The sequence below is a fragment of the Leptodactylus fuscus genome, chromosome 1 (genome assembly GCF_031893055.1).
Source record: "Leptodactylus fuscus isolate aLepFus1 chromosome 1, aLepFus1.hap2, whole genome shotgun sequence".
NCBI lineage: Eukaryota > Metazoa > Chordata > Amphibia > Anura > Leptodactylidae > Leptodactylus > Leptodactylus fuscus.
Window position 1 is genome coordinate 56780512 of NC_134265.1, and position 27500 is coordinate 56808011.

Consider the following 27500-nt stretch of genomic DNA (forward strand, 5'->3'; position numbering starts at 1 on the left):
TGATCCCGGCAGTGTGTATACAGGGAGTATATACTAATCTACTGATTCTGCCAGTGTGTATACAGGGGGTATATACTAATACTGACAGTGTGTATACAGGGGCTATATACTAATCCTGGCAGTGTGTATACAGGTTGTATACACTAATCTACTGATCCTGGCAGTGTGTATACAGGGGGTATATACTAATGTACTGATCCTGGCAGTGTGTATACAGGTTGTATACACTAATCTACTGATCCTGGCAGTGTGTATACAGGGGGTATATACTAATGTACTGATCCTGGCAGTGTGTATACAGGGGGTATATACTAATCTACTGATCCTGGCAGTGTGTATACAGGGGGTATATACTAATGTACTGATCCTGGCAGTGTGTATACAGGGGGTATATACTAATCTACTGATCCTGGCAGTGTGTATACAGGGGGTATATACTAATCTACTAATCCTGGCAGTGTGTATACAGGGAGTATATACTAATCTACTGATCCTGGCAGTGTGTATACAGGGGTATATACTAATCTACTAATCCTGGCAGTGTGTATACAGGGGTATATACTAATCCCGGCAGTGTGTATACAGGGGCTATATACTAATCTACTGATCCTGGCAGTGTGTATACAGGGGGTATATACTAATCCTGGCAGTGTGTATACAGGGGTATATACTAATCTACTGATCCTGGCAGTGTGTATACAGGGGGTATACACTAATCTACTAATCCTGGCAGTGTGTATACAGGGGTATATACTAATCTACTGTTCCCGGCAGTGTGTATACAGGGAGTATATACTAATCTACTGATCCTGGCAGTGTGTATACAGGGGTATATACTAATCTACTGATCCCGGCAGTGTGTATACAGGGAGTATATACTAATCTACTGATCCTGGCAGTGTGTATACAGGGGTATATACTAATCTACTGATCCCGGCAGTGTGTATACAGGGAGTATATACTAATCTACTGATCCTGGCAGGGTGTATACTAATCTACTGATCCTGGCAGTGTGTATACAGGGGTATATACTAATCCTGGCAGTGTGTATACAGGGGCTATACACTAATCTACTGATCCTGGCAGTGTGTATACAGGGGTATATACTAATCCTGGCAGTGTGTATACAGGGAGTATATACTAATCTACTGATCCTGGCAGGGTGTATACTAATCTACTGATCCTGGCAGTGTGTATACAGGGGTATATACTAATCCCGGCAGTGTGTATACAGGGGTATATACTAATCCTGACAGTGTGTATACAGGGGTATATACTGATCTACTAATCCTAATAGTGTGTATACAGGGGTATATACTGATCTACTAATCCTAACAGTGTGTATACAGGGGTATATACAGTGTTGGCCAAAAGTATTGGCACCCCTGTAATTCTGTCAGATAATACTTACTTTCTTCCAGAAAATGATTGCAAGCACAAACTCTTTGGTATTAATATCTTCATTTATTTTGCTTGTAATTGAAATCATTGAAGTCAAATAATTGATCATTTTACACAAAACTCCAAAAATGGTCCAGACAGAAGTATTGGCCCCCTCGGCCTAATACTTGGTAGCACAACCTTTAGACAAAATAACTGCAAACAACCGCTCCCGGTAACCATCAATGAGTTTCTTACAAGGCTCTGCTGGAATTTTAGACCATTCTTCTTTGGCAAACTGCTCCAGGTCCCCCCTGAGATATGAAGGGGGCCTTCTCCAAACTGCCATCAAGAGATCTCCCCACAGGTGTTCTATGGGATTCAGGTCTGGACTCATTGCTGCCACTTTAAAAGTCTCCAGTGCTTTCTCTCAAACCATTTTCTAGTGCTTTTTGAAGTGTGTTTTGGGTCATTGTCCTGCTGGAAGACCCATGACCTCTGAGGGAGACCCAGCTTTCTCACACTGGGCCCTACATTATGCTGCAAAATGTGTTGGTAGTCTTCAGACTTCATAATGCCATGCACACGGTCAAGCAGTCCAGTGCCAGAGGCAGCAAAGCAACCCCAAAACATCAGGGAACCTCCGCCATGTTTGACTGTAGGGACCATGTTCTTTTCTTTGAAGGCCTCTATTTTTTCCTGTAAACTCTATGTTGATGTCTTTTCCCAAAAAGCTCTACTTTTGTCTCAACTGACCAGAGAACATTCTTCCAAAACGTTTTTGGCTTTCTCAGGTAAGTTTTGGCAAACTCCAGCCTGGCTTTTTTATGTCTCTGGGTAAGAAGTGGGGTCTTCCTGGGTCTCCTACCATACAGTCCCTTTTCATTCAGATGCTGACGGATAGTACGGGTTGACACTGTTGTACCCTCGGACTGCAGGACAGCTTGAACTTGTTTGGATGTTAGTCGAGGTTCTTTATCCACCATCTGCACAATCTGGCGTTGAAATCTCTCGTCAATTTTTCTTTTCCGTCCACATCTAGGGAGGTTAGCCACAGTGCCATGGGCTTTAAACTTCTTGATGACACTGCGCACGGTAGACACAGGAACATTCAGGTCTTTGGAGATGGACTTGTAGCCTTGAGATTGCTCATGCTTCCTCACAATTTTGCTTCTCAAGTCCTCAGACAGTTCTTTGGTCTTCTTTCTTTTCTCCATGCTCAATGTGGTACACACAAGGACACAGGACAGAGGTTGAGTCAACTTTAATCCATTTCAACTGGCTGCAAGTGTGATTTAGTTATTGCCACCACCTGTTAGGTACCTCAGGTAAGTAACAGGTGCTGTTAATTACACAAATTAGAGATGATTTTTCAAACAGTGCTAATACTTTTGTCCACTCCCTTTTTTATGTTTGGTGTGGGATTATATCCAATTTGGCTTTTTGACAATTCATTTTGTGGTTTTCCATTGAAGACAAATTAAATGAAGATAATAATACCAAAGAGTTTGTGTTTGCAATCATTTTCTGGAAGAAACTGAGTATTATCTGACAGAATTGCAGGGGTGCCAATACTTTTGGCCAACATTGTACTGATCTAATAATCCTGACAGTGTGTATACAGGGGTATATACTAATCTACTAATCCCGGCAGTGTGTATACAGGGGGTGTATACTAATCTACTAATCCTGGCAGTGTGTATACAGGGGGTATATACTAAACTACTAATCCTGGCAGTGTGTATACAGGGGTATATGCTGATCTACTAATCCTAACAGTGTGTATACAGGGGGTATACTGGTTATGCTATAAATTAGGGGCTATTTCTGCAGTCCCATAACATGTTATTTTACCCCTCCCCTCCCTAAAATAATACAGTAGTACACTGCAGGATCTACACAGTTCTTGCAAGTCTCTATTTTAATATTGTATGGCAAAGGTGTAGCACAGAAGTCGGCCCCTGAATCTCCCTGTTGGAGTCAGAGATAACTCAGACTATCAGAGTAACCTCTTGGTTACTGATATATAAAAAAGAGGCTAAAAACGTGTGGTAAACCACTGTATCGATTCCAAAGAGAAATATCCACACACAATAAGATATAATGAAATAATATATTTTTATTGGCATCCATTAAAAAGGATGTACAGAAAGAACATACAAATACCAATAAATAGGGGGATAGGTTAATCATTGTACCTGTTACCAAAAACAATACCAAGGTAAGTATGGGAAGATGGACTTATAAGCATAAGGGTGCATGCACACTGAGTAACGCCGGGCGTGTATGAGAGCCGTACACGCCGGCATTACAGCAGACTGCCGAACACTTCCCATTCACTTCAATGGGAGCGCTCGTAACAGCGGCGTTTACGAGCGCTCCCATTGAAGTGAATGGGAAGTGTTCGGCAGCCCTGCTGTAACGCTGGCGTGTACGGCTCTCATACACGCCCGGCGTTATGTAGTGTGCATGCACCCTAAGATGGTATTCGATCGAATATTAGGCTGTTCGATATATTCGATTCCAATTGAATAACACGCAGCAAACGCAGTAAAAATTCATATCCCCTCCCACCTTCCCTTGTGCGTTTTTTGCCCCAATAACTGTGCAGGGGAGGAGGGACAGGAGCTACAACAACGGAGGCATCGAAAAAAAATTGGAAAAACCCGTTGGCTGCCGAAAACATGTGACCTCTGATTCATAAGAATAGTGTCGGTCATCTTCGTCTCATTTTCGTTTTGGAGTGATAGGGAGAGCTTGTTCTTAGTGTGAGAAACATACAGTGAACCTTCCAATCATGCAGCAGGGGACGAGGGCGAGGGCATGGACGTGGATATCCAGCTAGGTATCCAGTCCACAGTCCAGGTACTGGAGAGGGGCTGCCAGCACCCAATTCACTCATCATCATTCTCCTTCAACCCCAGCCCCTTCACCCTAATGTAATTCTTAAAAAAAAACTTTAATTTTTTTAAAAAATTTAATTTTTCATGGATACCCCCCAAGGGCCTGCTATGCAATTTTTTAGGGCTACAGCCCAAGGGCCTGCAAAATAATTTTTTAGGGCTCCCACCATGGGGTCTGAAATCTAATTTTTTACGGGTCACCCGAAGGGCCAAAAAATAAAACACTGCGGTGCATAGCTCCACTCACCTGAAGGTCAAAAAATACTGCTGTTTAAAGGCTCAACTCACCTCAAGGGCCAAAAACACTGCTGGTGAATTTTGTTCAGTTCCAAAGGACTCTGTGTTTAGATTTGGCTCAGTCGCAGCTCCAGGACATGCCTTTGAAGGCAAGGTTTCCTTTAGTGGCTCCATCTCAGCAGGATGATGATGGTGAAGCTTCGTTAAATCTGGTGTTGGAAGGGAAAGTGGTTTCTGATCTACATCTAATGTACTGGAGCATGTTGTTTGGACTATTAACACCTGATCAGAACCCTGTAGAGGTAATGTAGAGTCCAATATTAGAGGACCATTACCGGTAGTAGTGGTTGCAGCCAATTCTCCACCTTTGCAGTCCTCTACATAAAAGTTACCCCCAGGACTTGATGCCAAAATGTTATCAATTTGACAGTCAAAATGAAGGTCAATGTCTGGGTCCTCAGTCCAATCCACTGCACCAATCCAACACAATGAGAGTGATGGTTCTGGAACCACCGTTTTAGGGCCTAACAATTTTAAAGGGGCTAACACTCTGCTGCTGCAAGGCTCAACTCACCCAAAGGCCTAAAACTCTGCAGGTAGAAGGCTGAAGTCACCTGAAGGGCCTCAATCTCTGCTGGTAGCTCAGTTTAAGGGCCTGTAACTTAATTTGGAAGGGCTCATGTTAAGGGCCAGAAAAGTGAATTTTTGAAGTTCTTGCCACATCACACACACACAATGACAGTTCAGGGTGGGTACTGTTGGATTTTCCATTGCCTATTCCATCTGTGGTTGTCATGGGCAACGTGATTTAAAGGGGTGCTTGGTAATGTTTCTTTAGCTTCAAATTTGGCTTTCTTTCCATCTAATTGGGGAGGAAAGAAGGTTTCCAGGTATTTTCCCACTCTGATAGAGGTTTTTTTTTAGTGTGGAAAATGTGTAGTTGTTAGGCTGTGATGTTGGGGTAATACTGTGACTTGGGCATGTTAGATGCCCCCAGACATGCTTCCGCTGCTGTCCCAGTTGTATTCCAGAGGTGTTGGCATCATTTGCTGAAGTGTCATAGTGGACTTGGTGACCCTCCTGAGTCGAATTTGGGTTTCCCCTGAAACGAACGGTTTTTCCCCATAGATTATAATGGGGTTCGATATTCGTTCGAATAGTCGAATATTGAGGGGCTACTCAAAACGAATATCGAATATTTCACTGTTCGCTCATCTCTAATAAAGAGGTATATGGTGTTGGGATTGACTTTATGCAGCGCATAAATGCTAAAACATAATGATACCCCCAGCACCCTGGCACCGCTTCTAATACTATGTCAAGGAGTACATCATACCACACGTACCTAGGTTGTTACAGTGACCCGATGCGCGTTTCTCCCAACAGCGGTGGCTTCATCACGTTTGTGCTCATTATTCCATCTTTCTGTACTTCACACTCTCTCTCTCTCTCTTTCTCATGCATAGAGTGTGAGCAGCCAGCCAGCCAATGGGAGCCGTGTATGCAAATGAGCTGATGGCAGGTGTCATCTCTCCTCCATTTCTCCATGAATTAAGGCGTTCTATAGTAGTGAGAATTTAGGCAGGGGCGGGCAGATGGTGGTTTTTGTCCAGGAACCTTCCAATTACCTTGTTAAAAGCAGAATGAAAAAAAAAATGCCTGATCTCTCCCTAAGGTTAAAGTAGTCCTCCCCAGTGGGGTATAAATACCAATACACGCAGCGTGTTTCTATCGGGTGGGTCAGTCAGATGCACGGCAACTGTCGCTGCAGCCCTCAGTGCTGTCACGTACGGTACAAAGGGCTTGACTGAGGTCAGTCAGCTGCTTCCCACTCGGTTTTGAGGGATTTTTTTAAATTCCTACAGCTGCTCCGACTGGGTGCGGCCGTGAGCGGCGGTGAGTGTTTTATGCCGCAAAACCGTTTTTTTTTTAAAACCGGACACAGAGTACTGCATGTCCGACTCTGTGTCCGGATTTTAAAAAAAAACGTTTTCGCGGCGGAGAGCATAAAACGCTCACCGCCGCTCACGGCCAGACAGCTTTCTCACCCATTCAAATGGGTTTTGTGCAGGAAACGGAAACCTGCAGAACGGAGACCGGGCACAGATGTGAACGAGCCCTGATATTGGACAGCGGTTGGAGCTAGACCAGGTTAAGGGATGTTTGTCAGGTCTAAAATACCTCCAAAACCAAAAATAGTGCTGTGTGGGAACCTTTAATATGTAGCCACAATCCCATCAAGCCATACAAAGCTAACCATTTTTTTTAATCAATATGCAAATCAGCCTGTAAGTGCATTGGGGGCGGCCCGATTAGCTAGTGCTCTCTCTCTCTCTCTCACAGTCATGCATTGAGTATGAGTAGCCAGCCAGCCAATGGGAGGCTGATGGCAGGCATCATCTCTCCTCCATTACTCCATGAATTGCCGAAACGTGAGAGTCGGCGGGCACCCCTGCATCCCATGCTTTTTCTTGTACATTTATTACATTATGGGTGAGTTCCTTATTTCTTCTTTACCTGTACCATCCTTATAGCACTTGAGCTTTGACTAATCTATATTGGTATACATGTTCAATGGAGCTATTCTTACTGTCTATAGCATCTGTATTTATGTTCATCGTCTATTGAGCACATCATACTTCTTGCTATATGTACATACTTTTTCCATAGAGGTCCGATACTATGGTGACACATCAAAACGTAGTTTACACCATTGTTGTCATAATGTTTTATAGCATTTTGCATTCCATATTGTGTATTGAGAACACTACTGTATATTTCATACTATGTGTATATAGTCCTTCTATGGAGGCTTGCTATTATGGAGATCTCCTTCTAACTGGGATTGCATAGTGGTCTGTTCCCGCTGACTCCTTCTTGTGTATATTTACTGCATCCGCATTGTATGTATTTTTAAACTATGGAATAATAAACAATTTTTTTTAAATATTTCTATTCTGTAGTATTTTTCATATAGACTTCAAGTGTCATAATATCTATATCTGTTTGTTTTCAGTGGTATTTTATATTCTATAGAATCCCACAATGATCCCATATTAATAGCAGACATGTCCTAAATGTACAGTATAGTATTTCACAGCTCAGGCTAAGATCACATTAGAACCGTTGGAGACTGCGCCGCAGGAATCGGCAAAGATAAAAGCCTGCATGGTTGACTTTTCTTTCCACCGTTGTCAGTATGAAAATGGCAGAGACCTGGCAGACGCTTTATAGTCATTGGGGTCCGCTGGGGTTCATGCCGTTCTAGCGGTCCAGCGCTGATGTGAACCTCGCCTTACTTTCTATGAGCACCCCTTTATGTGACAGACAAAGCATGTGAGGGTCCGTGGAGCAATACTGTATAATACTGATATGCTAAAAAAAAAAAAACTGAAAAAAAAACCTCATACCATATGTAACTTGTGTGTTTTAGATCAAGAACCCAACAACTGCACACATTGGCGATGAGTGACTGCCTACCTGAGGAGGAGGAAGACTTTATGGCTGGAGGAGACTTGGGAGAGGGCTTTGGGAGAAAGCCTGGTGGACTCTATGAGGGTCTCGATGAGACTATGAGAAAAACAATGAAACTGCGGAAAGGATCCAGTTCTCATCATTACCATCTTATTAAGAAGGGAGAAGAGGATTGTAACACAAGACATCATGCTGGAAAACCTAGTATGTCTGAGGAAAAGGAGACTGCGAGGCCGGCCAGAGAGTATTACACACGGTGCAGACAAAACAGTATAGGTAAGACTCTTAGACACCTTAGAAAGCAAGACAGATATAACGTCTGCCAAATTATGCTCTGCCCCCTAAGGGTTCATGCACATGACTGCGTGTGCATCCAAGTTGGGGCCAAGTTTTTCACGGAATAAAGTCAATACATTCACGTTTATGGGGTTTCCGGATCCCTTCTGTTCTGATAGGATGGATGATTATAGAGCAGGTCCTAATCTCCTCCATGTTATCTGAATGAAATGGAGCCGGAAGCCCTGTAGACATGAATGTAATACACAAGGGTGTCATCCAACTGAATTATGTGATAAACCCGGCCCCCAACTCTGATACATGTGCACATGGACCCTTACCTCTAGCTTCTCTATGTCATAAGGGTTTAAAGGTGGCTATTCACATTGCATTGAAATTGTCTGAACCTACCAATTAAAGTGGGTCAGGCCGGCCAGTCAGTGTATATGGAGACCTCCAGGCTGTTTGATTTCTTTTTGCTTGAACCTTTTGTTCTATGGAGCCGTCTTGTTGCCCATTTAGAGAGTGTTGCAAGCATTCTTCTGACTATCTAAAGCATATGACCAACTCGCAGACCCATTGGCATAAGCAGTGCTTAAACTGGGCCAGAAAGTGCCGGAACCCAGTTGCGGCATAATTACAAACTGTCTTTAGGCATTCTGGTATGAAGAAGTCAAAGTCTCAATAATCGAGTGTGTCTGAAGCGGAATGCAGAAGATAAAAAACACTGTTGCTTACCTTTCCTGCCTCCGGAAAGCTTCAGGGACCTAGGGACAGGTAAGTAACAGTGTTTTTTATGTTTGTATCCTCCCCTGGGTCTCCAATTATTATACTCTGGGGTCTGGAAAGATCCCAGAGTATAATAATTGTTCATGGGTGGTCCACAATGGTGAATAATACTGTGTGCAGGGGCCACTATGGGGTATAATACTGTGTGCAGGGGCCACTATGGGGCATACTACTGTGTGCAGGGGCCACTATGGGGCATACTAATGTGTGCAGGGGCAAATATGGGGCATAATAGTGTGTGCAGGAATGCGGGGAGAGGGTCGTCGGTCGGTCGGTTGGTCGGGGTCTTAGGGAAGGGTGGAGTGTTAATTAATTCAGAGTTCCCCCTAAACGGTTTTTCCAATGTAAGCACTGGGTATAAGAGCGCTTGCTGCCTGTCCTTGGTATTAGCAACATTTCCTATAAGGCATATTATCCAATATGGCTGATACTACCATTATGCAAAATGTAATACTAATTTTCTGAAGGTTTTACATAACTATACAATAGGAATTGGAGTATCCTGCTATTCTCTCATATTTAGTATGTAGCCTGTTCAGTTGTCGGAAAGTATTGTGTGTCTGTGCCTTACCACCCCCACTAATCTTTAGAACAAGGGGGTTGTGGTGTTTTCCCAAACACTGTATTTGTAGCAACTAGTTTGATCACTGGAGGTGCTGGCTTGATTGTTTTGGACAAAAATACAGCACATCTCAGTGTTTTTTTTCCAGCAGACCCATGGTGTCTGAATAGAAAGCTAAAATTAACCTGATGGGTGTACTGTCTGTGTTGAACATGGACAGTACACAGAGGAATAAGCCCTAAACAGCACTGGATAAAATCTAACATGCCATGGACACAATTGAAAAATTCTTTTTCATTTTGATGACTTGGAGGCAGGGCTGCGGAGTCGGAGTCAGCACCAATTCTGGATGGAGTCGCAACTGGAAAAATGTTAATGACTCCGGATTCAAAATAAAATGATTCATTATTTTTAATTATATTCTCTAATTATTAATGAATGAGACATATAATTTGTAACTTGTTTACTTCCATAGGAATTTAGTCACCAGCTTATTAACAAATTCCAGGATCTTAACTATGTCTGACATATCTATGTAGGAATCTGTTCAGGAGCTGGAGTCGGTGGCTGTGGTTTGGCCTGCCGGCTCCACAGCTATACTTGTAAGGACGTATATTTGAATGCATATATACTGCCAAGTGTGGTGGCAAATATTGAGTATAAGCCTAGTTTTTCAGCACAGTTTTTGTGCTGAAAAAGCCCCCCTCGGCTTATACTCGAGTCAAGCAAAAAAGAATTATTTTTTTATTTTTTTTTTTTTGGGGGGGAGGGGGTTTATGACCAGACGCAATAGTAATGTATAGAATCTCCTATAAAATAGTGGGGAAAAAATATAATAAATAACATAAAAGTTCTAAATCACTCCTTTCCCTAGAATACATATAAAATAAGAAAATTGCTGTGAAACAAATACACATTAGGTATCCCTGTGTCTGAAAGTGCCCGGTCTACTGAATATAGGGGATCCTCAGGGGTTAATAGGAGCACTGCAGATACCCTATATTCAGCCAGGCTGAATTCCTAGTGGGGGAAAAAACCTCAGTCCTCAAGCTCAGGGAAGCAGCAGACAGACAACCAAAACACCCCCTCCCCTTCCCCAGCAACTACTGCACCCAAAAACTCCAGCCATTTTAATTAAATTTTCAGTAGCTGCTGCATTTCCCCCCTCGGCTTATACTCAAGTCAATAAGTTTTCCCATTTTTTTGTAGTAAAATTAGGGGCCTCGGCTTATATTCGGGTCGGCTTATACTCGAGTATATACGGTATATTATTTTGTTAGTAAATCGAACATTTACCTCTCCGTGGGTTGACTGTTGCACTGTGTGGTCTCACCCTGAATACATCCATCCAACAACACTAGTGATATTGATATCTATAGGTATAAAATTTTGCGGACAACACCTTTTTTTATTTTTTTATCGTGTTTCTTTTCTTAAAATAATTCTCCATCTTTGTGTGTTATTGTGGCGACTGTGTGGGTCAATTCAACAATGCAGTAAATGGGATTTATGATACAAGTGGACCTTGTGGGAAGATATTCATGTGTATTAATAACTTTCTTATTGTTGCATTCCTTTCTGTGGACAGTCAGTACTTAATCCTGTTGCTGTCTCTGTTCTCTGCAGATGCCAGCTCCGAGATCTCTAATGAAGATCTGAGACAGCGTCTCCAAGACCTAAGCGAAGTAAGTTCTAGTACCTGCCCCAGATATAGTGTTCTGTGTAACGTCCCTGGAGTTTACCACTTAGGGTATGTTCACTCGGAGGAAAAGGTCGCGGAAACCTTTTTCACCGTGTGAACATTCCACGGGACTCGCCGCAACTGAATACCGATGTAGATGCCGCATCAAAATCTGCTGCCAAAAAACTCTGTGTGAACAGACCCTTATAGTTATTTTATCTCACAACTTTTGAAACTTCTTTTTCCTCTTTTTTTAACACTTTGGATTTATAATAATATTACTAACTTTAGTTTTCTGCCAATGTTGGGTTACTTGTAACCAGTTTTGCAAGTTCCACAGCATAACGACAGCAGGACCATATTTGCAGAACTTATTATTTTTTTACTTGCGGCTCTATGTAAGTGGTGCTTTAACTGAAGTATTTGCAGAAACTGTTAGAGTATATCCAGCTGAAAATGAGCAGTAGACATGGTTAGATACTATATATGTCATGGACAGCCACCAGTTTTCAGAACACGCTAGATGCCTGAATGCTATTCCCTAAGGGCTAGTTCACATGGGGGCAATGAGGCAGATTTTGACAGCGGATTTCGCCTGAAAATCTGCCTACATACAATACTGGCCTATGGAGACTGCTAGCTTTCGTTTTTCTGCTAGCAGTTTTTTGCTGCTATCAGAAAAAAGAAGCAACATGACCTTTCTTCTTGCAATAGAAGTGAATGGAAAGTGTTTTTTACTGCGTGTTTTTTTGCAAAAAACCGCATTGCGTTTTTAGGAAAACAATAGAAGTGAATGGGAGGCGAAAAAAACCGCGTAGTATTTATGGCGCCTTTTTTTTTTTGCAAAAAAAGCGACCGAAAATTTTACGTTCCATTCACTTTAGGGGAAAACCACCTGGCGTTTTCTGGAGCGATTTTTTTTTACCAAAAACTGCTCCAGAAAACGCTAAAAAAAAAAAAAAAAAACGCCTCAAGGGCAAAAAAACACTTCCTAATTAGGAACTAGCCCTAAAGCTGACCAAACACATTAGATATCAGGGAAGTTGGGAGGCCATATATCAGATGTTGGGGGACAGAAGCCTTGGGGTTTTCAATATGCCTTATCCTGTTGTTCTTAGGCCTGGTTCACATGTGTGTCAGTAATCTATTCGGGGGAGTCTGCATGAGGACCCCCCCCCCCCCGTCCCCCCCCCCCCAAATACATTGGCAAGCAGTGTGCAGTGAGAGCACACGGACCCCATAGACTATAAGGGTCAGTACACACAAACCCCATTATAGTCTATGGGATCCGTGTGCTTTCATAAGCTCACCACTTGCCAATGCGGACTCCCCCGAACGGATTACTGACACAGATGTGAACCAGGCCTTAGAGGTATAAAAGGAATACCTAGAGGTGTCTGGCAGCAGTTTCTTTCTGTCCCTACTTAGAACACTTGCACACTTGTCCCAACCATGTATGTGCATGAGCAGATCAGAAGAGACAACTGTTGGCTGCCAAAAACAAAACCTGGCAAAATAAATGTGAAAATGGGCTTGACTCTTCTCTATGAAGAAACGTCAGGGTCCTTTTAGAACAGATTATTTTTACCTTCTTATGCCATATATAAACATGTATTTCTGGTGTATTATGTTCTGATATGTAATTTAATAAAAGTAATAAATGCTTTAACTTCAGGAAGTGGAACTTCTAAAAGTAGAGCTTGAAGCTTCCCAAAGACAACTTGATGGAAAGGACGAAGCACTGAAGATCTTACAAAACCTAGTACGTAACAGAGCTGCCATTTTTATTACACTATAAATTGGTGTGTCAGAGTTGGAAGTAGAATATGATCCCTAAGTTTTGATACACTGCAAGTAGACAACTTCATCAGAGACTACTACAATCTACAGTATATACGTCATAGAAAAAATATGTGGACCCCAAAAACATTCAAATAAACTACAAAGGACAAGGACCACTTGTTAGAAAAATATACAAATATGATTTATTGCAAAATTATCAAAGAATCACAAAAAAATTAAGAAACACACGTACAAGCCAAAAACTGACATGATGGTAAAAGACACAGAAAGATAGAACAGTCCCCCAAATAGTGGAAACCATAGATGGACCAATATCTGTCTTATTTCTTTGATAATGTTGGAATAAATTATATTTTTATATTATTCTAACAAGTAGTCTTTATAGTTTATTTGACTTCATCAGAGACGACTCCTTTCAGAATTTGGCCCCCATGATGATCAGCTGATTGCCTGGGCTCAAGCTCCTGGCTCCCAAGTAAGCAATTGATTTCAACAGGGAAAACTGTTGCCAACCTAGCATTCTCCAAAAGTCTAGTATTACATGGTATCCATTGAGATGTAAATATGTTACATGATCATCTTAAAGGGATTCTATTATTAAAATGTTATTTTTTGCCACTAACACGTAGGAATAGCCTTAAGAAAAGCTTCTCTTACCTTTTCCTGTGGCTACTTACACAGTGGACTAGTGTAAGCGGCCATTTTTCTTGTGGCTGCTTACAGAGTAAGCTGGGGTAAGCGACCACAAGAAAATGGCCGCAGGCATGCGCAGTTGGCACTGCCTGAGGCTCAACTGCAGAACTTACTGCGCATGCCTAGAAGTTTAAAGCCAGCACTGGAAGAAGACACAGGGAGAGGCCATTCCAGTCGAAGATGGAGGCCGTTGCTGGAGATTTCTCTTGCAGCATTGGGGACTCCCCCAGTGCTGTGCGAGAACTCATTTGCATACAGAAGAAAACTAGGATATCTACCAAAACAGTAGATATTCCGTTTTCCGTCTTTATGCAAATTAGTTCTCTCGCAGTACTGGCTTTCAATCTTTTTTTGTGGCCACTTTCGTGAGCTCTTGTAGTAAGCGGCCACAAAAAAATGGTCGCATTTATCCTACCTTTTCAGTACTTCTCTGTATTGTATAAACTTGTTGAAAATGTTCAATAAAAATTGATTTACAAAAAAAAAAAAAAAATGGTCGCGTGCAGGTGCAGTTGGCTCTGCCCGAGGCACGCTGACAGAGCCGATTGCACATGTGTGGAAGATTGAAAGCCAGGCCGGAAGATGACATGTAGAGGCCAGTATCTGAAGAAGATGGAGGCGGCGTTGGAGAGTTCTCTCGCAGCACTGGAGACGCCCCCAGTGCTGTTTGAGCGCTGGGGCCCGCCCCCAGTGCTGCAAGAGAACTCATTTGCATAAAGACGGAAACGGAATATCTACTGAACGGCGGCACGGAGAAGACCTCTAAAGGTAGAAGAAGAATAGCTTTTCTTAAGGCTATTCCTATGTGTTAGAAAAAAAGGGATTCTAATGATAGGATCCCTTTAAATGAGATTTAGTTGACTGGAAAGTTAATGACCATTTAAGTCAAGTTATTTTGTTCCAATAATATAGTAATTTGCATTTCACAACACAATATGGGCTTTGTTAGTTTAACAGTAACTGAGAAGTACAAGCGATAAATATGATTTCTTTTAGATGGTAATTTATTGTATGATTTGTGACGGGGACACTTTGTTTTTATAGGCTGTGTTTGATAAAGCCACAAGTCACACTAAGGACATGCTTCAGAAAGCAGAGGAGCATCGCAGAGTCCTAGAAAAGGTCAGTAGCCCATATAGGGTACCTGCTGGGATAATTCTTTCATGTATAGCTTCAATGCAAGTGATTTCAGGCCATTTCCCTCTACAAATAAAAATGTTTTTCTGTACTAACGCATTATCTATACTATCACACTTTTCTATACTACCACATTTTCTATACTACACCTTCTGTTGTATTGTTTGCTGTTGACTGACCCCTAGTGGTATTCATTTACTGGCTGCTAAAATCACAAACTTCTTTTTTGAAGTTGTTAAAAATTCTGTTCTGCCTCCTTTTTTATTTCTGTCTATTTGGAAAGCTAGGTACTAGGTATTGGAGGTACCTATAAAGGGATTCCAACTTGACAGCTTCATTCTTAATGGGGGTCTATCACCACCAAAACTACTTCTTTTTTATGTAGAATGTGAGCCTACATAGGGCTCACAATGTACATTTTCTCTCCTATCAGTATGTCTTTTTGGAATATGGGGTGGAAATCCATGCAAACACGGGGAGAACATACAAACTCCTTGCAGATGGTTTTTTGCCCTTGGCGGGATTTGAACACCAGGACCCCAGCGCTGCAGGGCTGCAGTGCTAACCACTGAGCCACTGTGTGGCCCCCTCACCAAAACCACTTGTTGTAGGATTGGCTAGTGACATAGTGAACGTTGTTGGATGAAGCTACAATATGACTGCTGAAAATCTATTATTTCATATGCAAATGAGCTGTCTAGTGCAGTCATGGTGGGGCCAGAACTGCTGGAACACAACCGCCATTTGTAATCGATGCACATTGCTTTCCATGGAATATGTTAATCTTTCAAATTTTCTGCAAAAAAAAAAAAAGAATTAGGTGCTCTTGGTAGATGTGACCCTGCCCTGAGTGTACTAAACAGCTCATTTGCTTATGGAATAAAAGTAGAAGTTTTGGGCTGCAAGACCGCACTTTGGGGAAAAGGAATCAGCTGGCTGATCCTATGCAAAAATAATTCTGTTTATCAATGTTTATTAAAATCAAATCAATTTTAACCAATTATACCAAAAATAGAGGATTAATGCAAAAGAATAATCATTTAATTAAAACCATCTAACATAAAATACTGTATATACTCAAGTCGACCCGAATATAAGCCGATCCCCCTAATTTTACCACAAGAAACAGGGAAAACTTATTGACTCGAGTATAAACCGAGGGGGGAAAATGCATGTCATTCTGTTTGTGCTCATGTTAATCCTAGCAGGCTTCAGACGTCTGGGGCATTATCATACAGGCCCAAAGCCTTATGGTAGCAGTAGCAGCCTGTTGCCGTACAGGCCCAAAGCCTGTGCTAGCAGTAACAGGCTATTACTACTAACACAGGCTTTAGGCCTATATGGTAATATCCCAGACCATGTGACATCTGGGATTTTACCATATAGGCCTGAAGCCGGCTAGGATTAACATCGGATCCCGGAGAGGTGAGTAAAACTGTTTATTATTTTCTCTCACCTCCCCATGGGCTCCGATTATTATACTCGGGGGTCTGAAAAGACCCCCGAGTATAATAATAGCAACAGTGGGATCACGGCTGGGCCTCGGGCCTACTCACAGTGAGCAGGCCCCGGGGACAAACAAACATTAAGTTCTCATACTTACTGACCTCGCGCTGCTGCTTCCGCTGCCATCACTGCTCAAATTCTCCCGTGGCTGCTCCTGCGTCTTAGCGTAGGGGGCGTGATGACGCCGCCTGTGCTGAGACGCAGTAAGACGTCATAGACATACGCCGGGTGCGGGCCTGAGCTAACGTGGCCATGTCACCCGGCGTGTGTTGTAGCCGGGGGAGGGGGCCGGGACTGGAGCGGAGGCCCGTTGCAGCGAGTCAATTACCATATTGACTCGAGTGGTAATTTCACTGGTCCGCAGTAAAAGACATCTGTGGGAGGCTGCTGGAACAGCGCTGCTGCCGATAGGTGAGTGGTGAGGCAGCGCTGTCTCCAGCGCCGCCTTAAGATGTTTCCGAGGCAGAGAAGATGTTCTGGAAACATCTTGGGGCAGTCCTGGAGGCAGCTCTGCCTCACCAGTCACCTATTGCTTCTCCAGCGGCCTCTCACAGATGTCTTTCACTGAGGACCAGTCATGTGACATTTTCAATTACCGTATTGACGCGAGTATAAGCCGAGGCGCACTTTTTCAGCACAAAAACTATTCTGGAAAAACTCGGCTTATACTCGAGTATATGCAGTAATACAACATAAATACTTAATACATAAATTAACCTATACCAGAGACCCTGTTGCAGAGCTTTATCAGACTGTGATATTAAATGCCTATGGAGACCTCACATGACGAGAATACAAATAATATAATGAATATAATATGTATCACTAAGGCTGTGCAATATGCGATCTATTCATACAACATCTTCAGATGCTGAGAGCTATCCGGCAACAATTGTTTGCTTTTGGGACTGGCTCAAGTTACTCATTGTCCAGGGAGGTGGTTCTGGAAGTTGCATTGGAATTAATTGCTGGAGTTAATGACCGGTCGCCTCACGGGTACAAGGTGATCGTGTTCTCTGTTACTGACTTTCCAGAATTGTTCCTATGAGTGACCTTTTCACACAGCTCAACCATAATACAGGTCTTGCATACAAGTAACATGGCGGAGCATTCCCAGTCCATCATATATCAGTCACTGCTGGCACTTTGAACTTACTTCCTCTATTCATGCACCAAAGATAAAACAATGAATCTGTATAGAACGCTATGTGAGATACAGTATATCGCCGTATACAAGACTATATTTAAGCATGGTGATATAATGTTTTTATGATATCTTTCCATGCAGGAGATAAATGTTCTGCAGTGGGAAATTGAGTTTGATCAGGTGAGGCTGAAGAACCTGGAGGAGTCTTGGAAGGAGAAGTATGAGCGGTATGTCTCTCATGTCCAAGACATGGGATTATATTATTAAAAATGTTTTTGAGACTTGGATATTAATAAACTTTTTGCCACTGTGGACAGTTTATGTTCTGACATATCCACTATGTGTACAGTGTGTTTATTCCATATACCGTATTTACATATATTTTCCTTGATAGAGTCAAATATACTTTATCCCCTTATTTTTGTGTCTTTGTTAGAATTGTTGGGTGAAGTAAGCTTTCATATTTTAGTTTTATTAGGGTGTTGGAAAGATTGGGCAGTAGAAAACATAACAAGGAGGTGGAAGGAGTTGGGGTCAGCGCAGGAGTCAGGCTGTCCAAATATAGAGGAGTTTGGCCTACCCACAGCTCTCTAAATGGGTTAAATACTAATATAAATGTGTGTTGCGTATACAGTATATGACCTGTTAATACAGGTGGTTCTACCTCTACTGATACAGACAACAGCTACTGGGACCTGCAGGTCTGTTCTTGAGAACTGCCACATGGACAAGTTGGCTTCAATAAACTCAGTGGAACTTAACTTTTCCCTGCAGCAGCTGCCAAGAACAAACCTGCAGCCACCCTGACAGCTTAACCCTCAATGGAAAATGGCATATAAAGCGCCTTCCATGTACGTCATTGTGATTGCACAGGATGATTGCTGTGTCTGCCTGTGAGTGACAGCTGGACTCCTGTTGCAACACGAGATAACTCCGATCCCAACCCTTTAGCAACTGCGGCACCGAGACAGAGGAAGGAGGTTCTCATTGTCATCCCTATGACCCTCTCCCCCATTGCATTGCAATGGTGGGCTTCTGATAGGCTGCCATGTCTGACAGGGTCCAAACAAAGCTTCAGGTTAATGTGGTTTACAGACTAATTGATATCTGATTGTTAATGGCCCAAACTTATGGATTCTTTAACAATCCACAGTAAGTGAACACTACATCCATTTGCAAACCACACCATAGAGGGTACAATTCTTTGTTTCTTTTAAATAATGATTTTATTTGATCTTAATTTTTTTTATTTTAAACGTTTCAAGCAAAATTTGACAAGACCTTCCCTTTCTTGTAGTATACAATGTGAAAATGCAGCCCTGAAGGAAAGTCTGGAGCTGCGGACGAATGAAGTGAAAGTCCTGAAGTCTGAAAACACAAGTAAGAATTCCAGCTATTCCATATTACATGATCCCTCCAGCAGGGCATAGACAGTATTCGGCAGTAACAATTGACTTTCCTTATTCTTTGCGGCCAGTGTATGATATCTAGAAAATATTCTGCCTCCTGATTATGTCTTTGTTATTGTGATTATTTTGTCTTTGTTATGTCTTTGTTATTGTGATTATATATTTGTTACTGTGATTATGTCTTTATTATTGTGGATTACAGGTTCTTAGTTTATCCTGCTTATAGTATTAATCCTATGTTTGTCCAATTTTGTGTAGTTATAAACCAGCAATGCCAGGAGTTGTTGGCAATGCTTGATGTGAAGCAGCAGAAAATGTTCCAGGATAATGTGACTCTTGATAAGAGCAGTCTGGTAGAAGTCACAGCTCTGGAAGTAAGTACAGTAGGTGTGATACATTATAATAGAGTGACATCCTTGGGCACACCTTTGAGTTGGCTCTGGTTCTCTCTCTCCCTCTCTCTCTCTCTCCCCCTCTCTCTCCCTATCTCTCCCTCTCTCTCTCCCTATCTCTCCCTCTCTCTCTCTCTCTCTCTCTCTCTCTCTCTCTCTCTCTCTCTCTCTCCCTATCTCTCCCTCTCTCTCTCTCCCTCTCTCTCTCCCTATCTCTCCCTCTCTCTCTCTCTCCCTCTCTCTCTCCCTCTCTCTCTCTCCCTCTCTCTAAAAATATACTTCAATATCAAAACCAAAGGGTTCTCTTTTTATTAGCCCAATGCAATAATTCAGTACTTAATGGACCCTTTTCTTTTTGGATTTTGGTATACAGTCATTGGCTCTGGACTTTGCATCATGTACTCAGCCTTTTGTTGTGTTTGGTGCTGCTTTCTTCTTTTTGCACCTTATTAATAATTCAATTTTTTTTTTCTTTTTGTGAAACCAAGTGCTACAAAAATGCAATGGCCAACCTTATAGGTATCTTGTGCTGTAGCAGGTTCTGACGTGGGTTTAGTGGGGTAATGGATTTTTTTTCATGCATTTTTGGTGCATTTTCCGTATTCAATTCTGCTTTAAAAAATTAATATCTGCACCCCACTGCTTTGTACTGATTTGGAAACGGAGATGTAGTACATGCAGAGCAGACCTCCTTTGAATGCAACTGAATTCTGCATTTTGCGGTACAAAAAGCATATATATGTATATTCTTGCTGTGGGTACAGAGCAGAAGCAATGCTAAAGCTGTGGCAGGTGAGCGGTGAACTTACACTTAGGGTAGATTCATGGTATTATCATAGTTCATTGCTCTCACCTGTCAAAGGATAAGAGCAACAAACTTAAATGTCGCTAGATATTTCTTTGCCTTTTGAACTTTTTCTTCACTTTAAAAAGTAAACAAACATGATGGAAGACAGCTTCATCATGTGTTTTTTACATTAGAGTGAATACAGAAGGATGGTGTCCTGTTTGCTTCAGTCATTCAATCACTTTTTAAGGGTGCATTCACACTGAGTATACGCTGACTGATTCTGAACGTTAAAACACGTTCAGAATCAGCGCGTACAAAGCAGATCCCATTCATTTCAATGGGAGCCAGCATACGTGCGCTCCCCATTGAAATGAATGGGCTACTTTTTTTCCCTATTGGTTTCAATGTGATACGCGCATAGTCAGCACTTTTCTTATTTATGTCTTGAAAGTGTCATCAGCCATGATTTCTTTTATTTGTGGACCTATGAATACACCTTCTATTAACTTTGCATAACTCAACCCTGGGAACTTGTTGCGCAGGTACCGAAATGCATCAGTGTCGCTGACTAATTTCTTGACAAAATTTTTCATAAGTCCCTACTTATAGTAGTCCCTACTATATGAAGCATGAGAATCTTGTCACGATCAACCAATGGTGGATGAAGAACGTTTTTATTTCCTGGCTGCATTCTGTCTCTGGCCAATTCTGCTTACTGTAGTGTTGCTTCCTATCTCTGCTGTCCCATTCGCTATGCAAGGATGTGATTAGTTAAAAATGACTTTTGCCAATGATAGAGCCCCTTTAATAAATAATTATAATGCAATATTCTTATATATATTATATTAAATATATATTACCGTATATACTCGAGTATAAGCCGAGGGGAGCTTTTTCACCCCAAAACTGTGCTTAAAAATTCGGTTTATACTCGAGTATATACGGTATATATTAAAGCAAAATAAAAAACATTTATTTGACCTGATAGAGAAAAATGGTTTTCAGATTTGAAATCGGCATAAAAAACTGGTTTAGGCTAAGGCCCCACGAGCCGTATCCGCAGCACTAAAGCGCTGAGGGAAGAACCGCTGCGTGAACGCATTGCGGATCTTTCTGCAGCGCTTTTAAGAGAAAGTTCACAGAGTTTTCCTCTGCAGACTTTCTCTTAACATTATATTTACGGGAAAGCCGCCAGCGTTTCCGTAGATATAATTGAGATGCTGCAATATGCAAAGCCACAACGGCTTTGCATACCTCAGCGTGTCTGCGCTGCTATCTTTTCCGCAAAGTGGGAATGGGATTTGCATGAATCCCACTTTGCCTGCACTGTACATCCACTGTGCATTCACTTTGCCTGCACTGTACAAGGCCGCGGTTTTTCCAGCACCGTCTCTGCTGCAGGCAAATCGTGGCATTTCTGGTCCGTGGGGCCCCGGCCTAAGAAACACTTAATGACATTTAAGATATCCACAGCGTGTTTCCCAGTGTAATCAAACGTCATAAGGATATCATAAGATAGAAAAACATACCCATATTGCATATAGGGATCCACGCCAAAGTCCTCTTACCCACCCCAATGTGTATTTCGGCACTGTGCCTTTTTCTGTGAAACGCCGAAACACAAAATTTGTCAAAAAGTTACCGGCCATTTAAATATTTAGTTAATATTTTAATCATTTTAGTAGAAATTCTCTTGTGTTTAGAAAATTCCAAAAACAAGATAAATTTTTTTTTTTTTACAAAGTTTCTCTACATTTTATGTAGATTTAAAATGTGAAATGTTGTAAATTGTTATTTAAAAGAGTTCTACTTTAATACACAATGGAGGACAAACAAGTGTTTGGACTTCAGCCAAACCCCATTGCTGTACATAATGTTCTAGTCTGACACTTGGTATAATTGTGTTTAGCTTGCAGTGCTTGGTGCTTGTACATGTTGTCCTGGAGGAGATCCCTGCTCGTGTGCTAAAATGTCAGCTGCAACTCGCAAACAGCTTCTTCAGCTCCGGCAAGAGGTGAATTCTAGCAATTCTGCTGTGATGATGTGATATTTTTCAAGTTCTATTGGGAAAACGGCAGACAAATGCCACAAAAAAAGCATGTAATGTAAGAAACCGCTCTAGGAGATCTATACATTAACTACTGTATATTTCATCTGGTCAGGGTGAGAGTCACATGACCTAGCTAAATAAGGGAATACTGGTAGAATTCTATATAACGGAGGATAGGGTACACAATAAATTTAAAAAAAAAATCATCAGAATACTTCTTTAAAGGGGCTCTATCAGCAAAATCATGCTGATAGAGCCCCACATATGCATGCATAGCCTTTAAAAAGGCTATTCAGGCACCGTAAAAGTTATATTAAACTAACCCCCCGTTTTAAAATAATAACCTAAAAAAGAATGTGATCAACTTACCGAACATGCACCCTGGGCGGGCATTCAGGGTGTGTCTTCATCTTCATCCCCGCCTCTTCTTCCTCCGATGTCCTCCGGTCCCGTCTTCCTCCAGCGCTCGCGAACGGACAGTGATAGCCGGGGTGCATGCGCAGTAGCCGTAGTAGAAGCCGCATGCTACTGCGCATGCGCCCATGCCGTTTTTTCATATCAGTGTCCGCGAGCGAGCGCTGGAAGAAGACGGGACCGGAGGACATCGGAGGAAGAAGAGGCGGGGAAGAAGATGAAGACACACCCTGAATGCCTGCCCAGCGTGCACGATGCGTAAGTAGAGCACAATCTTTTTTAGGTTATTTTTTTAAAACGGGGTGGGGGGGGGGTGTAGTTTAATATAACTTTTACGGTGCCTATATAGCCTTTTTAAAGACTATTCACGCATATGTGGGGCTCTATCAGCATGATTTTGCTGATAGAGCCCCTTTAAGATAAATTATGAAGTGCAGTCATATGCTGTGGTTGAAGTTTGTTGAATAATGTTGTTATACAGTTTGAAGTGGAGAAGAAGAGCAAGGAAGAAGCCTATGTAATGGCTGACGCCTTTCGCATTGCCTTTGAGCAGCAACTGAAGCGCAGGAATGATGCAACTCTGCCTCTAAGTGAAATTGAACGAGTGTGCAAGAAAGGGAGCAAAAGACTAAACAGCTGGAAACGCCTTAAAGACGATGGTAATAATCCTTCTTGTCTAGAGCTCACTATCACTGCTTTGTACAGTATTCACTATAACGCCTTAAAGGGGTTGTCTGTCCCAAAGCGAATTTTCATACTGATGACCTATACGCACACGGGCCCCACATATCCTCTGTTTTTGCAGCCTCCAGGTATCAGAAGCTGCTAGTCAATGGGCGGGACATACAGCACCTCAAGTAGTAGGAGCAGAACTGCTGTTCACCGGAACCACTAATATATCGTTAACGGGGCTGCTGCACCGCTGCTTTTATTTGAATAGGGGAGGAGCTCCACACGCAGCACGATTACCAGCTTCCGGTACTTGGACGCTGCTAGAACAGAGGATCAGTGCAGGGTCTGGGTGTCAGAACCCAGCAGGTAACATATTGATGACCTATCCTATGGATAAGTAATCTGTATGAAAATTCAGTTTGCAACTGGACAGCCCCTTTAAAGGGATTTTTTCCATTAGCACAAGCTCTTTTCGTAGGGCTTTATATTGGATCTCACTCTATTTGCCAATGTGTAGAACTATGGTAAGCAGTGGTTCTGCCGTGCATAATATGCTTTGCCATTTATTTTCTTCTGGCTCAGTTCACATCTGCACCCAGTCTCCGTATGGGGATTCCATTCCCCTCTCCCCATGAAAAACGTATAGAGGAAAGTGCTACAAGAAGCGCTTCTCCAGGGGCCACACGGTGGCTCAGTGGTTAGCACTGCAGCCTTGCAGCGCTGGAGTCCTGGTGTTCAAATCCCACCAAGGACAAAAAACCATCTGCAAGGAGTTTGTATGTTCTCCCCGTGTTTGCATGGATTTCCATCCCATATTCCAAAGACATACTGATAGGGAAAAATGTACATTGTGAGCTCTGTGTGGGCTTACAATCCACATTTAAAAAAAAAAAAGAAGAAGTGCTTCTCCTTCTGCATTTTTCGACCTTTTCAGGCACAAACTGGACGGAAACCAATCTGCCAGGCATCGGGGCCTGAGCAGAGCTGACTGCGCATGCGAGGGCATGCCCGCGCATGCGCAGTCGGCTCTGCCTAGGCCGGATGCCTAGGCAGAGTGAATTCCAGCCGGAAGACGCCACGGGGACACTGCACGGAGAAGACTTCTAAAGGTAAGAGAAGAACCAGCGTTGATTGGCAGAATGTATAGCATTCTGCCAATCAACGCTGGTTCTGCATCGAACCTTAAACTTTGAACAGCTAGTAGTGTTCGATCGAGTACGAGTATTTCGAATACCGTAGTATTCGATCGAACACCTACTTGATCGAACACTACTCGCTCATCTCTAGTAACCACTTTTTTATGCGGATTAGGTTTACATTTGGGGGGTACCCAATCGGACCCCCCAAACGGAAACCCTTTTGCAGATGTGAACCTAGCCTCAGCTGTTCAAAAATGGCACCAGTACATTTCACCAGTATTATTAGTAATATTACAGTAGTAATATATATGTTTTTGTTGTTGTTGTTGTGTTAAAGAACATTCGATTTCAAGAGATAAAAAAAGAAGTTTAGGTCAGAAGTTAAAGGGTTTGATGGTATCGGCAGCTGACAGCGTGACTCTAGACACTCTCGATGACCCACAGGAAATTCTCCGGCTATTAATTGACTTGGTAAGTATAAATGAAACATTTACAGAATATATTTTCATTACTAAGTGGATAATAACCTTCTGGACCCCTGCTTCTTCCTGTCCTGTTCTCCATGCCCACCAAGCTTTGTCTTTTGGCCTTCTGACACAGAGATGACCACAGTTTGTCTATTGAAGTGACCTTAGTATTGCTCAGTGCACAGGTCCATGATGGAATATCATTGCTAGAGACCGGAAAGTGGCAGCACAGGAGTGGTTGGGGTCCGGAAAGTGAGTATCACTTACACTAGGTTCACACTAGCTTTCAGATCTGCATGGGGACCAGAAAGACAGAGACCCTGTCTGCTTAAGAGCGTTTACACACAGAAACCCACAGACCCATAGACTATAATGAGATTTGTCGGAAACTTAAACTGGAACAGCAGAAAGAAAAGTCTTCCTTGCAGGACCTTTCTCTCTCCCGATTTTAAGTGGATTATGCGGCGGAATCTCCATAGGTGTGAATGCAGCCTTAGTTTGATGTTTTACAAGCTTTTGATAAACTAATTTTTATAGGCTTACGCCATCTTTAAATGTTACACTTGTAGATAATTGTACATGATGCCTGCTAGTCGGATGCTTTAGGAACTTGATTTATTTTAGAGGACCTTTCATGTCTCCCTGCACATGCCGCTAGAAAGCCGACTTTCCCCGTTATGTGACCCAGGGCTGGAGATAACGGTACCATTAGTTTCGGCACCGATCTCTGCCCACTGTGAGAAGGGCGTTCCTGACAGTCTAGCTGGGCTGTGAGGAACGCATCCCCTCTCCCCCCTTACAGTACTCGTCCATAGACGAAAGGTCCTTCTTCACAGTTTAGCATCATCGCTGGGCAGTAAAGGACGCCCCTTCTGGCAGTACAGAGCTATGAACGAGTACTGACAGGGGGAGGCATTCCTCTCAGCCCAGTTAAGACTGTCAGGAATGCCCTTCTCACAGTGGGCAGAGATCGCTGCCGAAACTAACGGCACCAGTATCTCCAGCCTATATAACGGGTATATAATGGGAAAGTCAACAGTGCGCTGAATTCAGCTTTCGAGTGGTATATAAAACCGCATTTGCCTACATGTTTGGTGAACATTTTTGTAATATACTTAATTAATCTCTCAAATTTTCTTTTACTAGAAACAGGCTGTAAGATTCTCCCTAACAATCCTCTGATTGAGCTGTTACTAGTAGTACCAATCTGTACACATTTGTATTGCCCGTATGTAGAGCTGTAGCATTTGCCAAAGGGGGATGGTCACTTCAGATGGCCGTATCTTCAGTTTTATTCAACCTAGAAAAATGGTTCTGGTATCACAAGAAAGCTGAGGTTGTAGTAATCGCTACAAAACAACCTGATATATCACTAGTTAAAAAAAGTAGTCAGGAATTTATGCTTTATATGCAACAGTTCAGCTCTACATACTGCTTTCGTACAGCTATACAGGGCAGACTGTCCCTGGCAATGCTTACAGTATTGTTAGTGGAAACTTCACATCCTGTTTTCTTTTAGAAAAGAAGTTAGATAGGTTCATTACAAAAATCTTCACCAAACACCTCCATCACAGTAGGCACAAAATAAAATAAAATGGATACTACACGTTAAAGCTTTTTTATATACATCAGATATACCCATGAAACTCTATTTTCCTGACCAATGTCAAAAGACTATCCTTTTGGATGGGGTAGTATACAATAATATATCTTTTTTCGGGTGTATATGGCATGCACAAAGAATGCAACCTATATCTTGTGAATACTAATGTTCTTATATTTGGACTTGCAGCTTAATGATAAGGAGGAGGCTTTGGCCCATCAGAGGAAAGTAAGCTACATGCTTGCACGCACTATAGAAGGCAAAGTAGATCCAGAAAGTAACCATGGTAAAAATGATCCTAAGGAGGAGCCATCTGTGAGTAGAGATGAGCACAGCTGCTCAGAGATAGGTGTGGATCCATGCCGCTGTCTGAAAGACGATGCAACGCAAGGGAGAAGTGCTCAAGAGCAGAGCATACATAGGACTCTTGAGACATCATTTTCCTTGCTGTTAAAAGATGTCTATCCTCAGCAAGAAGACACAGAAGAGATTGTCATAAACCAGGAGACGCTTTGTGACGTTTCAGGACATCCTCAGACATAGTGTCTATAAATATTGGCTTATTACTAATATTTAGAATTTCTCAGTGTACTTGAGCCTCTTGATGGACTGAATTTCTTCTTAATAACGGTTTTCAAGATTATACAGTTGGTCATTTTTAAGTAAAAAAAAAACAAAACAGCTTATTGCATTTCATAGTATGTCTCTGTATGTATTAAATATAATTGTTTTGAGTGTTCACACTACACAATCTGTCTGGATATTTCATGGGGTATCTCTAGATATGCTATCACCATCTCTGAAACCCCCACAAGTCCTGGAAATGAAGGGGCCATAGGTCTGCAACCCCTTAAATTTGTGTGTTCATCCGTGCCTTGGCTGCTTGCTGTGACTTTCAAGTGAACGGGACTGGCCGCAGGGCAACTCTGGGCCGAGAAACCTTAGATGATACAGTGTTACATCCTGTGGAACCAAA

General features: G+C 42.2%; 1 protein-coding gene across 2 annotated transcripts in view; it reads left to right on the forward strand.

Annotated features, from left to right (window-relative positions):
• The window catches only part of CCDC125 (coiled-coil domain containing 125), a 28865-nt gene extending 1693 nt beyond the window's left edge, over positions 1 to 27172 (forward strand). Inside the window, exons 2-12 of one of the 2 annotated variants that reach the window (XM_075262430.1) lie at positions 7954 to 8270; positions 11248 to 11306; positions 12978 to 13064; positions 14843 to 14920; positions 17730 to 17815; positions 18886 to 18968; positions 19256 to 19371; positions 22089 to 22193; positions 23125 to 23302; positions 24792 to 24925; positions 26714 to 27172. In XM_075262430.1, coding sequence (XP_075118531.1) covers positions 7985 to 8270; positions 11248 to 11306; positions 12978 to 13064; positions 14843 to 14920; positions 17730 to 17815; positions 18886 to 18968; positions 19256 to 19371; positions 22089 to 22193; positions 23125 to 23302; positions 24792 to 24925; positions 26714 to 27067 — 1566 coding nt within the window. In that variant the 5' untranslated portion in view covers positions 7954 to 7984 and the 3' untranslated portion in view covers positions 27068 to 27172. The remainder of the gene's footprint in view (positions 1 to 7953; positions 8271 to 11247; positions 11307 to 12977; positions 13065 to 14842; positions 14921 to 17729; positions 17816 to 18885; positions 18969 to 19255; positions 19372 to 22088; positions 22194 to 23124; positions 23303 to 24791; positions 24926 to 26713) is intronic. The other variant, XM_075262431.1, reaches the window with a different exon arrangement.
• Positions 27173 to 27500: the final 328 nt, after the last annotated feature.